Below are 13238 nucleotides of genomic sequence, written 5' to 3' on the forward strand. Positions count from 1 at the left end.
TTTTGAAGACTTTCTAACATTGGAAGAAAAGGCGTGAGTTAGAATGTTAAGTTATAGAGGCCAGGTTTGTGTGCTGTGTGCCTGAATAGTCCCAGCTACTTGGGAGGCTGAGACTTCTGAAGAAGAATTCAAGACCAGACCGGGCAACATAAAAAGACACTCTACCTTTAAAAAGAGAGAAAGAGAAAGGGAGGGAGACACAGGCCACATAGTGGTGCACATCTTTACTCCCAGCACTCGGGAGGCAGAGGGAGGTGGATCTCTGAGTTCAAGGCCTGGCCTATAACAAGTTACAGGTTAGCTATGCAATGAGACCTTTTCTCAAAAATTTTTTTAAAAAAGGGGGACAGAATTAGATCTTTCTCCCAAAGACAAATAATGGGAAGGGGGTCAGACAAGGGCTAGGAACTAGCGCAGGGATCGGTGCACGCTCAGCTAGGGCTCTGAGTTCGATCCCCAGCACCACCACCAACAGTTCAAACAACACTTCAGGAGGGGATGGAGAGGTTGCTCAGTGGTTAAGAACACTTGTTGCTCTTATAGGACCCAGATTTGATTCCTAGCCTACACAGGGTGGTTCACAACTGCTTGTGACTCCAGTTCTAGGAGATCTGATTTCTTTCCTGAGATCCATGGGCACTGCTTGCTTCTGGAACTGGAATTCTGGCTAATTGTGAGCTACCATGTAGGTTTTGGGAACTGAACCCAGGGCCTCTGCAAGAACAGTAGATGAGAGGAAGGAGAGATGGCTTGGAGGTTAAGAGCACTGTCTGTTCTTCCAAAGGTCCTGAGTTCACTTTCCAGCAACCACATGGTGGCTCACAACCATCTAATCCAGGGGATCTGATGCCCTCTTCTGACCTCTGTGACACCAAGGACACACATGGTGCACAGACATACATGCAAGCAAAACACTCATACATGTAAAATAAAACCTTAAACAAAAACAAAATAACCTCAGGCATTATAGAAGCCTCTGGTCTCTATTTCTGGCTCTACCGCAAATGTAGACCTCCTGAGACCATTTCCAGGCAAAACCAGGAAGGGGACGGAGGCAGGCCCAAGACAGGCAGGAAGAGCAGCTGCAGTCTGAACTCCCGGGAGAGCCCGGGACAAGCCACCTCTCTGGGGAATCTCTAGGTTAAGCTTTGAGGCCAGGGAGCAGGACAATTCCTCCCAGCAACCCACAGCAACAGAAAGTCATTTCCACAGTGCACAGTGCACACGTGCACACGTGCAGATCAGAGGACAGCTATCTGAGGTTGGCTCCCAACATCTACACCTCCATGGTTTGTGAAGTTAGCTCAGGTCACCAGGCTTGCATGACAGTTACACTGAGCCATTGCACCAGCCGCTCACAGCAACGTTCCTTTCCTTCCACCACGTGGGTCCCAGGGACTAAACTCAGAGCATCAGACTTGGCTGTAAGTGCTTTTACCCACAGAGCTCCTTGTTCCCCATCCCCTTTTCTTTGTTGGGATTGCTTTTCCAAGACAGGGTCTCTCTGTGTAGCCCTGCTTGCTGTCCTGGAACTCACTCTGTAGAGCAGGCTGGCCTCAAACTCACAGAGATCCACCTGCCTCTGCCTCCTGAGTGCCGGGATTAAAGGCTCTTGCTGTATTTTTCAAATAAAGCCTCACACTGCAACCTAGGCTGGCCTCGAACTCCAGCCTCAGCTTATCCAGTGTGTGATCCACCAAACCACCATTTGGCTGACAATGAGGGAGGCTCAGAATGCCCTCAAGCTCATAGCAACAGCCTGTCCCATACTTCTGAGATTACAGGTGTGAGCCACAAAGCCTGACGGGCCTTAATTTTTTTCCTTTTGACAAAGGGTCTGTGTAGGCTCAGTTGGCCTCACACACAGCAATCTTCTTGCCTCAGCCTCCTTAATGCTTGGTAGTAGGCTCAAACATCTTGTGTCCCCGCCCCCCCCCCTTTGTTTTTTTAAGATCTATTTATTTTATGTATGAGTTATTTATCTACCTGTATATCTACAGGCCAGAGGAGGGCATCAGATCACATTAGGTAGTTGTGAGCCACCATGTGGTTGCTGGGAATTGAACTCAGGACCTCTGGGAGAGCAGTCAGTGCTCTTAACCACTGAATCATCTCTCCAGCTCCCACTTTTTTTTTTTTCCATTTTTCAAAGCAGGGTTTCTCTGTACAGTCCTTACTGTCCTGGAACTTGCTCTGTAGCCCAGCTGGCCATGACTATCACTGCCAGCCAAGTGCTGGGATTAAAGGCAAGAGCCACCAGTGCTCGGCTAAAAGGGTTTTTGGTTTTATGATGTCCATTGGTGTTTTTTCTGTATGCATACATGTGTAAGGATGTCAGGAGCCCTGGAACTGGAGTTAGAAATAGGTGTGAGACACCATATAGGTGCTGGTTATTGAACCCAGGTCCTCTGGAAGAACAGCAAATGCTCTTAACTGCTGAGCCACCGCTCCAGCACCAGTATTTTTAATAATACATCATATATGTGCTGGGCATGGTGGCACCTCAGCACTCAGCAGACAGAGACAAGTGGATCTCTGATCCACATAGTAAGTTCCAGGAGAGCCAGGACTAAGAGGCCCTGTCTTGAAAGCAAAAGAAAACAGTAACAACAAAAATAGTGTAGTAAAAAAAAAAAAAAAAAAAAAATAGTGTAGTATATGATGATTAAAAGAAAATTTGCCAGGCAGGGCAGGTGCATCACTGAGTTCTATAAAGAATGCCAGACCAAGCCGGGCGTGGTGGCTCATGCCTATAATCCCAGCACTCCAGAGGCAGAGGCAGGTGGATCGCTGTGAGTTCGAGGCCAGCCTGGTCTACAAAGCGGGTCCAGGACAGCCAAGGCCACACAGAGAGACCCTGTCTCAAGGGAAAAAAAAAAAAAAAAAAAAAGAATGCCAGGCCAACCAGAGCTACATAGTGCAAAGATACGGATAAAGATGGGGGGGGGGGGGGGGGGGGGGAAGGAGAGGGAGAAATCTGAATAGAACACAAAAAATAAAACAGCAATAAGAACCTGGAGTCAATCCTCAGGACGAAAAGTTAAAAGTACAGTATAATAAACCATAGAAGGTGGGAGCCGGACATGGTGGCAGGTGCTGTGATCTCAGCACACTGGAGGCAGGAAGATCAGGAGTTCTAGCCCAGTCTCAGCCATACAGAGACGCCAAGGGGAGCTGAGGCAACATGAGGCTGTCTCATAAAACAAAACAGAAGGAAGTATGCCATCCTGTGAGGGCAGCGCTGCTTATCACAGCTTATGCATCCTCCTGGCACATAGAAGTCAGGAGTTGCATGCACATAAAATGGACACTGCTTCTACACAAATAGGGCCAAACTCCATGCACATGGTGGAAGGCCAGAGCCAACTCCCCAGGCTTATCCTCTGACCTGCATGCATGGACACACGCAAATAAATAAATGTAGTTTTTAAAAACTATCTAGAGATAGGCACCCAGGCAGTGGTGGTACATGCCTTTAATCCCAGCACTTGGGAGGCAGAGGCAGGCAGATCTTTGAGTTCATTGCCAGCCTGGTCTACAAAGTGAGTCTAGGACAGCAAGGGCTACACAGAGAAACCCTGCTTCAGGAAAAAAAAAAAAAAAAAAAAAAAAAAGGTGGCAGGGGAAGCAAGCTGGAGAGATGGCTCAGAGATTAAGAGCACTGAATGCTCTTCCAAAGGTCCCAAGGTAGCTCACGACCATCTGTAATGAGATCTGGTGCTTTCTTGCGGGCAGAATATTGTATAAATAATAAATACGTCTTAAAGGAAAAAAAAAAAAAAAAACAAAGAAAGAAAAAGTCATCTAGAGATAGGCTGAAGAGGTAGCATGGTGGGTAGAGTGTTTGTTGAGCATGTGTGAAGAAAAGCTCTGGGTTCACTCTCCAGGACTTCCCCATAAAACCAGGTGCACTGGTGTACACCTACAGCTCCAGCGCCTCAAGAGTAGAAGCAGGAAGGTCAAAAGTTCAAAATCAGGGCTGGAAGCCAGGTGTGGTGGCGCAGGCCTTTAATCCCAGCACTCGGGAGGGAGAGGCAGGTGGATCGCTGTTGAGTTCGAGGCCAGCCTGGTCTACAAAGTGAGTCCAGGACAGCCAGGGCTACAAGAAAAACCCTGTCTCAAAAAAACAAAAAAACAAAAACAAAAACAAAACCCAAAGCTTGCCATACAAACACCAAGACCTGAGTTCAACATGCAGAACTCAGTAAAAAAAAAACAAAAAACAAAAAACAAAAAACAAAAACAAAAACAAAACCCAGGCTCAGTGGTACATGCCTTTGCCTGCAGCTCTGGGGAGAGAGAAACCGGAAGATCCCCGGGGCTTGATGTACAGCCAGTCTCACATACACGGCAAGTTTCAGGTTCAGGAAGACCCTGTCCCGAAAAACAAGTTGAGGAACGACACTGCAGGCTGTCCTCTCATCGCCATGTGAACACGCATCTGAACATGCATGTGCACACACCTTTTTAGTTTTTAAAAAGGGCAGGAACTGGGTGTGGTGGAGAAGGCAGAGGGCAGGTGGATCTCTGGGAGTTCAAGGCCAACATGGTTTACATTTTGAGTTCCAGGACAGCCAGAGAACTATACAATAGAGACCCTAACTCAAAAAAATAAATAAAATAAAAAAGGGGGGTGGGGAAGGTGGGACTGGGAATGCTGGGCACAGTGGCAGAGGCAGGCAGAGCTCCATTAATTTGAGGACAGTCTGATCTACACAGTGAGTCTGAGGCCAGACAGGATAAACTGTAAAACCTTTTCTCAAAAAGTAAAACCAGCACCTGGCACGGTGGCTCACGCCTTTAATCCCAGCACTCAGGAGGCAGAGGCAGGTGGATCGCTGTGAATTTGAGGCCAGCCTGGTCTCCAAAGTAAGTCCAGGACAGCCAGAGCTACAGAGAGAAACTCTGTCTCAAAAAACAAAAACAAAAAAAATTTAAGAAAGAAGATCTGGGCTGGAGAGATGGCTCAGCGGTTAACAGAGGTCATAAATTCAATTCCCAGCAACCACATGGTGGCTCACAACCATCTATAATGTGATCTGATGCCCTCCTCTGGCCTGCAGATGTACCTGCAGGCAGAGCACTGTATACATAATAATAACAAAAAAAAAGAATACTATTTTTTAAAAATGACAAAGAAAGAAGATCTGCTGGAAATTAGCTGCCAGTGCCCACATGCAGCGATCCACAACAACTGCCCATAACTTCAACTCCAGGGCAACCCAAAGCCTCTGAGAACCTCAGGCACCAGCTCTCAGGAGTATGCACCCACAAACACATGTAATTAAAAGTAAGTCAATCTGCTGGGAGGTGGTGGCGCAAGCCTTTAATCCCAGAAATCTGGAAGCAGAGGCAGATATATCTCTGTGAGTTTGAGGCCAGCCTGGTCTACAGAGTGAGTTCCAAGACACTCAGAACTACACAGAGTAACTCTACCTCAAAAGACCAAAATAAACACACACACAAATGGGTAAGTAAACAAATAAAAAATGAATCTTCGAATTGGGCGTGGTAGTGTATGTGTTTAGTCCCTAGCACTCAGAGAGGCAGAGGCAGGTAGATTGCTCTGAGTTCAAGGCCAGCCTAGTCTATAAAGCGAGTCCAGGACAGCCAGGACTACAGAGAGAAACCCTGTCTTGAAAAACTTAAGAGAATCTTGGAGCTGGAGAAACGGTTCAGTTATTAAGAACACTAGCTGTTCTTCCAGAGGGCTCAGGTTTGATTCCAGCACCCACATGCTAGCTCACAACCTTCTGTAACTCCGGTTCCAGGGGACATGTTGCCCTTTACAGGCCTCCATGGGTACTAGGCACACAAGTGGGACAAACATACATGTAATCAATTATGCACATAAAATACAATTTTTAAAAAAATAGCCCCAAAGTCATCCTCAACTCCACAGCAAGTTTGAAACTAGCCTAAGCTACACGAGACCTGTCTCAACAACTAAAACACCCTTAAGAGTTCTTGCCATTGGGAGCTGGAGAGATAGCTCAGAGGGTAAGAACACCATCTGCCCTTCCAACAAAGGTTAGGAGTTTAATTCCCAGCAACCACAGGGTGGCTCACAACCATCTGTAATGAGATCTGGTGCCCTCTTGTGGTGGGCAGCTATACATGCAGAAAGAATACTGTATAAATAAATCTTTTTTTAAAAAGGAGTTCTTGCCATGTGCATGATGATGTGGAATAACTGTAATCTTTTACACTCCTCAATGTTTAAAACTTTTTATGTTTGCTGTGTCTGTTTTTTAGATTTACTTATTTTCTTCTTTTTTTTTTAATTTTTAACTTTCCGGAGACAGCGTTTCTCTGTGTAGCCCTGGCTGTCCTGTAACGAGGGTGGCTGCAAACTCACAGTGATCCACTACCTGCCTCTGCCTCTTGAGTACTGGGATTAAAGGGTGCGTGCATGCGTGCGTGCGTGCGTGTGTGTGTGCGCACGCGTCACCACCACCCAGCAGATTTACTTATTTTAAATTTATGTGTATGCACGTTTTGCCTGCTTGTATACGTGCACATCATGCATGCGCCTTGCACATGCACAAGCCAAAAGAGGGTGCCACGTGAAACAGCTGGGAACTGACTTCCCTGGAGTCTTACTGAGAGAGCAGCACAGCTGGAGTCAGGGCACGTGGTCCACCATGTGGGTGCTGAGATTGAACCCAGGTCTTCTGCAAGAGCAGTCAGTGATCTTAACCCCTGAGCATCTGTCTAGCGCTTTAAAATCCTTTCAATTCAATAAAAATGATACCTGTTTTTGTCCAAATTTATTTTTTATTTTGAGACAGGCCTCACTACATCCTAACTGGCTGCTGGGTACAGTGGCGCACACCTGTAACCTGAGCACCTGGGAGGCAGAGGCAAGCAGATCTCTGTGAGTTTGAAACCAGCCTGGTCTACAAAGTGAGTCTAGGAAATCCAGGGCTATCACACAGAGAAACCCGGTCTCAAACAAAACAAGCAACCCCAGCTAGCCTCTAACTCCTAGCAATCCTCCTGCTTCAGCCTCCTAAAAGCTGGGGTTAAAGGCATTCACCGCCCTATCTGGCACTGCTCTGTAAATAAATTTTTCAAATTTACTTTTCAATGGTTACCATAGAGGTAGTAAAATAATGGACCATTTCTTTTTTTAATCTCAACCTTCTTTTGGGGGAACAATACCCTTTAGGGGAGCAATATGGGGAAACTGAACCCAGGGCCTCACACATGCTAAGCATGCATATTCTACCAGTGAGTTACACATCCAGCCAGAAGCCCATCGTCATTGTGTTTTTCTACTGTTGCTAACACTTTCTGTGCATTCCTGAGGAGACCCGAATCCTTAGTCTACTTAAGAACAAACTGACAAATCAAAGAGTCAAATCCACGTGGTATGATTACGAATGTCAATATTACATGCATTTTTTGGGTTTCTCGTTTTCAGAGTAACAAACTCTAAGAAAAAGACTGACTCTTAAACCACCAGGCTGAGCGTGCTTTGTTTTGTGTGAGTCAAGGTAACACTGTGTAGCCCTGGCTGTCCTGGAACTCACTATGCAGACCAGGCTGGCCTCCCGAGTGCTGTGTGCTGGGATTAGAGGTACTAGCACCACGCCTGGACTGCCGAGCACTATTTTGAAGCCTTTACTTCTACTGATAACAAGAAGTTTGTTCAGAGCACAGTCACGAGCTTCTTAGCCTTCTCGTCACTGAGTTCTTCCCTGCAATGCACGTAAAAGGAAGGGCAAAGAACATGTCACACCAGGCTTGTAGCTAGAAACTCTGGGTTGACAACGCCTGGTGCAAGGCTCCAGAAATGTACTGTGTATGACTCACTGGCTGGCTGAGGGGAAATGAGTAGGTGGATGGGCTGAGTGCAGGGATGGGATGACTGGTGGATGGGTGGCTTGAGCAGGTGCACAGATAAACACTGCTAAGCGGTGAGACACACATTCTCTGGCTACTAATACTGAAGGCAGTTCATTTGGTCCAAAAGCAGTGTGGATGCAACACTTGCCTCATCTATATGGGCACATTTTCTTGGCTGTTCTATAGGCTGGTATATACACACACACACACATACCCAACCACTTCAGTGTTAATTATGCTACAGTTACTATGAGAGACATAAATCTATGTGGCAAAGCAGAGGCTGAATTCAGTCTCCATGAGACAGAGTCCTAACTTCAGTGCTGCTGCTGCTCCAAGACTCCGGGGAAGTCAGTTCCAGCTGTTTCGTCTCTATACTAGAACAGGAGGACCTACCACACAGCAGTGCTGCCAGGACCCAAGCGGTGCCATATGCTCTCAGGGTTAACAAGGCACTCAGTAAGTGAAGCTTACTGGGCCTTCTGCAACCATACCAATCTGAGGCCAGCTAGAATCTGACTGACCAGTCCAAGAAGATAAGCCTGAGCAAGGCTGAGCCTACCTCCCACTTGCATCCCACATGCCGGGCAGATGATTTTCCAGGGGGCATCCAAGGTACCTTGGTTTTCACCCGGACACTCCGCCGCACATTCACGGTGTCCCCTTTCATTCCGCGCTTATGAGATTTCTGTGGAAAGGGACAAAGCTAGAGTCACCTCCAGGCTCAGCTGACCACAGTGCCACTCTGGTGACAAACACCACCTCTGCCGGGGTGCCTCTTCTGAGTAACTCGACTACTACGGCTGCTGCTCAAGAACAGAGGCCTACCTTCTAACCAGGCAAGTGGCCTCCAGAAAAGAATGTGTCTCCCAAACCTTTGGAATCAGAAGTGCGAGGAGGCTGGGCCGGGAGATGAAGCCCTGATCCGCAGCTGTGACCTCGCCCCACTGACATGCTCCTACCTGGCTGCTGGCTGCTGATGGTTTCGGGAGTTTTTTTATGTGGACATGGACAGGAGTGTTCTCATCCACGTGAACATGTAAGGGGGGAGTTGAAGATCGGTCCTTCATGGTTCACTTCTGCCAGGCAGGGGAGGGCAACACAAAAAGGGTTGATCTGTGGATGAGTAAACTGGGCATAAAAACAGAGCTCAGAGGCTTCTGGGGGACATGGGAAAGCTTAGCCACCACGTGAGCAGGACGGCTACCGACTACTGGCATGCAGGCAGGAAGCAAGGCAGGAGTACAGGCAGACTCCGCAGAGGTCCCAGTTGAACGCCTCCAGGTCCACTCAGGACAGGGTTCTCTAAAAGCCCAAAAGCAAGCCGCAGGGTCCTCAGAGCTGCAGCTCCACCCAAGCCCGCTGGGCTGGGGCAGCTCCTCCTTGGACTTAAGTGTGGGTGGGATGCAAAGCTCTTACCTTCCAAGCAGGCATGCAAATTAGTATGGGAAACACACAAAAGGGTTAAGGTATAGAATAAGCCAGGCCACATGCAAGGAAGATACTAGGGCACACACGGCTAGGAGGAATGCCAAGAATGAGAAGGCTGTAGAGACTAAGTGAGAGAAAACATAACCAGGGCTGGGCCCAGGTGCAGGGGTCTCGCCCACCAGTCACTCCTGCCCCATCTCCTCTCATTCTTTCTGTCCCTTTTTCCTTTTTGAAATGTCTTTCTTAAGCTGTTGGAATTTCCCTGGAAGGCCGTCAAGACAGCCTCCTCATACCTGGCACCCTTATCAGCGAGCAGGCCATGCTTAGCCGCTCCGGGCAGAGCACCTGGGCAGCCCCCGGCAAAGGCTTGCAGCAGCACTTCTGACTGTACTGTTCTAAAGGTCACCTACCGTCACAGTTACACTGGGTGCGCCACAAGGTGTTCGCAAGACCTTTTTCTGTGTGAGACTCGTTACTCCGTTCTTCCCACACGATGGAAACCTGCACCCGGGCATAAGAACCAGATTATGAGCAGAAAACCAGGGTCCTCCTATTCCTCAGCTCTTAGGAGATGACACTGCATTGAGTTGACAGCCAGGAGAAGCAGTCGTGAATCCCTCGGCTCCCTGTAGATGAGCACAAGGCACACATGGTGTGCCCAGCAGGAGGATGAAAACAAGGTGAAGGGTGTCTGCAGGCTGCCCTTTTAACCCGCCAACGCATCACATGTATTGTGACCTTGTGCTGAAAAGCCTACCTGTCATCCTATCAGGTAACATGGTCCCCAGGATCATGGTCCCCAGTTTCCTCGGGGGATCTCTTATGAGAAAGGTTAACCCGAGAGACCTCTAAGAGCACTGGGCTCAGGAGCAAAGTCACGATGACTCAAGCGTATAGAACAAAGCATCACACGTTTGCCTGAGCACACGAAGAGCCCACTTCACAACACAGCCCACCCACTACCCCTCAAGAGTCTGGCTTGTACATATGCAGCCCAACATGAGATGTGCAAAGCCAGCAAATGACGTGCTCCAGAACTCGCAGTCCAGCCAAGAATCCCAGGCTGGGAAAAAGACTGGAAAGATCAAATCTAACCTATTCCACTGGCTCCTTATGGTCCCCAAGTAGCCTTTTGCCAACCTCGCAAATTCTTGGGGGAAATACTGAAGTGGAGAAACCACCACACTGTCGTGTGCATTTTGCTCGGTTCACTTACAAATAATTATTTACGAGCAGGGCTATCATTTGGAAGAATGTCCAAACTAGAAACTCAGGTTTTCCTACCTACTTGTAACATTTTTGCTCACTTAAGACACACTAGAGTGGCATGGGGGAAATGCTTTTAAGCCACTACATAGGGTGGTAGAGGCAGAAAAATCAGGAATTCGAAGACAACCTTGGCTACCCTAGTGAATCTGAGGCCAAGCTGCAGTCAGAGCGTAACAGTCAGTTAAAAGCGATCTTATTTGCTACTGGGAGCTGTAGCATCTTGGGAGTGAAGGAGTGGGCAGAACTGGGGTGCCAGCCCGTGTATCCTTACTCCTCCCCGTTCAAAGTCACTTTTAAGTGTTTTTGTTCCAGACTTTCAGTTACCAGGTAAACTAAAAAGAGAAGTTTCCATTGAGCCTGGCCTGGGGAGCCCTGACCACCTTTCCCTACCCTACTGTAAAGGCGCCCCCCACATTGGCTGTACCTGGGGGAGCCGCCTGAGGATGAGGCAGACATGGCTAAGCATCAAAGCCGCAAAGTTGGGCAATTGGGTCGGCAGGCTCTGTTCAGGGGTACCCAGAGGGGCTTGCCAATGAGAATCTCAGGGGCCGGGCATCAAACGTCCTCTCTCTGAGGGGAGGAGGGTGGAAGCTTTGGGGGTGGCAGTTGGATGAAAACTTGGGAGGCGCTCCTCTACCGTCCAAGTCGCACAGCAACTGTCCTGCCAAAGTGGGGAAGGGGAGACAGGAGAGGCTGAGCGACCTGCGGGGTGCCGAGTGCACTGCCAGGAGGCAGGTGGAGGGCGAGGTGGGACCAGCATGCCCAGGCCCCACCCAGGAGGGAGCGCGGGCCAAGGGCTACTAGGGATTAAACCTGAGGCCTGGCTGGCGTGCGAAGAAGGTGAGAACCGCTAGGCCCCAAGTGGGCCCCCCAGGGGCGGGAACCCGCGCAGGGACCAGGTGGGATATTCGGGGCGGTGCCCGGGCAACTGTCTCCTAGGTGAAGGGGCGTTCCCGGCAGAATAGCTACCGGGGAGAACCAATAGGTGGAGGGGGGAGGAGCGGCGACCTGGGCCGGGCGACCTGGGCAGCCGGACAGCTCCAGGGCCAGCCGCATCCCCGGGGCTGGCCGAGAGGATCCCCGGAGGCCTGCCCACTCCAAGCGCGCGTAACTGCTGCGACCCAGCCCGCAGAGAGCAGGGGTGGCCTCCGGGGAGGATGGGGCGCACGGCGACCCACCAGCAGGCAAGAGGGGACGGGGTTCTGCCCATAGAAGGGCGCAGCCCTGCCGGAGGGCAGCAGAGGAGGGAAAGAGCCCTGGCGACGGCCCGGAGAGGACGGAGGCGGCCGGCCCGCCCGTTAGCGGGAGGAGGACGTGCCCGCGCCCAACGAGGGGCGGGGCGGGCCGGGTTCGGACGCAGGAAGGAGCGCGCCTAGACGCGGGACGGTGCCGGGCCGAGCCAACCCCGGGCCGGGAGCGCGGGGCTTGAAGCTGCTGCGCTCTGCACCCCGCCCCGCCGCGCGGCCTCTCACCAAGAGCGACAGGGCTGCGCCCAGAACCGTCTCCTTATGAAGTCGTTGAAGTCGGAGGCCAGGGTCGTGCCATGGAGACGCCGCGGCGGATGCAGTCCGGCTCCGGCGGCGGCTCCTCCCCGCTTCCGCCTCCTTTTCCGACACCCGGTCGGCAGCTCGCCCATTGGCCAGTTCAAACCCCCCCTGGAGCCTCTCGGGTGTCGCCATTTAGGCCCAGCCCCTAGCGTCACAGAGATGCCCCGCCCCACGGGGGACGCTCCGCCCACTTCCGGGCCACGCGACCGGTCCGCCGCCCCGTCGCCAGGGAGACACGCGACGCCTCTCGCTCAGACTAGCCTGGTCTTGCTACCCCCTCCACCGTTCGAGGCACTGCGTCCCCCTCCGCCATTTTTGCCCTTGTCCTCTTGGCTTCTGAGCCCTAACGCGCTCCCCTTGAAAGAGTAGGAAGTTGGACGGAGAGGGGGAAATCTCTGAACACGCGACAGGCCGGGGCTTCTGGAAAGCCATCCCGTGCCTAGTCCGCTCAGTGGAGACAACCTGTGCACACTGCCCTGACTGCGCCCCTCTCCCACAGCGCCCAAACAGCAGGAAGAGGCCGCACTCCCCACGCCCGTCTCTGCCCTCCGGCACACCGTACACCGCTTCTATACGGACCTACTCTGCTGTGGTTCTCTCTGCTGAGCCGCCATCTTCTCAACCAACTATGCTTCCCTGTTAGCCAATCATGGGGGGCCTGTCACGTGGCTCACATTGCCGCCCTGGATTCTGGGAGACTTTTAACAACCTCAGGGCCCCCCCGGGTAGACCTCATTCCCTTGACACCTTTCTCTTAAGTACAGTAGCCGTGCTCCCACCAGCTCCTCCCTGGAGTGTGAACCTTTACTTTCCCACCTTCGCCTTCTGTGGTCTTCTCATGTCATATCTGTTTTTCAACCCTTGATGGTTCATGTGGGGGACAACCCCGGCTAACCTGGGGACTTGCTGCCTTTGAGCAGAGATTCCCCCTCCCCTTGCCTCTGCCTCCCGAGTGCTGGGATTAAAGGCCTGCACCGCTAAGGCCCGGCCTCTTTTTTTTTTTTTTTTTTTTTTTTTTTTTTTTTTAATGCCTGTAATTTCAATACTGAAGAGACTGAGGCAGGAAGATTGCTATGAGTTGAAGATCTGTCTCGATGCCTCAGTCATCATTTATCCCTAACGGCCTGAGGTTCTGTTATG

At 50.7% G+C, this 13238-nt stretch overlaps 1 protein-coding gene across 11 annotated transcripts in view; it reads right to left on the reverse strand.

Annotated features, from left to right (window-relative positions):
* The window catches only part of Odf2 (outer dense fiber of sperm tails 2), a 44702-nt gene extending 32500 nt beyond the window's left edge, over window positions 1-12202 (reverse strand). For 2 of the 11 annotated variants that reach the window (XM_051166843.1, XM_051166849.1), the window contains exons 1-4: window positions 12024-12202; window positions 9693-9783; window positions 8471-8539; window positions 4276-4374 (exon numbers count right to left, since the gene is read on the reverse strand). In XM_051166843.1, coding sequence (XP_051022800.1) covers window positions 4276-4374; window positions 8471-8539; window positions 9693-9783; window positions 12024-12187 — 423 coding nt within the window. In that variant the 5' untranslated portion in view covers window positions 12188-12202. Of the gene's footprint in view, window positions 1-4275; window positions 4375-8413; window positions 8540-8813; window positions 8968-9692; window positions 9784-10975; window positions 11213-12023 lie in introns of those variants that run through there. The other 9 variants (XM_051166844.1, XM_051166850.1, XM_051166845.1 and 6 more) reach the window with 8 other exon arrangements.
* Window positions 12203-13238: the final 1036 nt, after the last annotated feature.

Source organism: Acomys russatus, chromosome 24 (assembly GCF_903995435.1).
Source record: "Acomys russatus chromosome 24, mAcoRus1.1, whole genome shotgun sequence".
In the NCBI taxonomy this organism is placed as follows: Eukaryota; Metazoa; Chordata; class Mammalia; order Rodentia; family Muridae; genus Acomys; species Acomys russatus.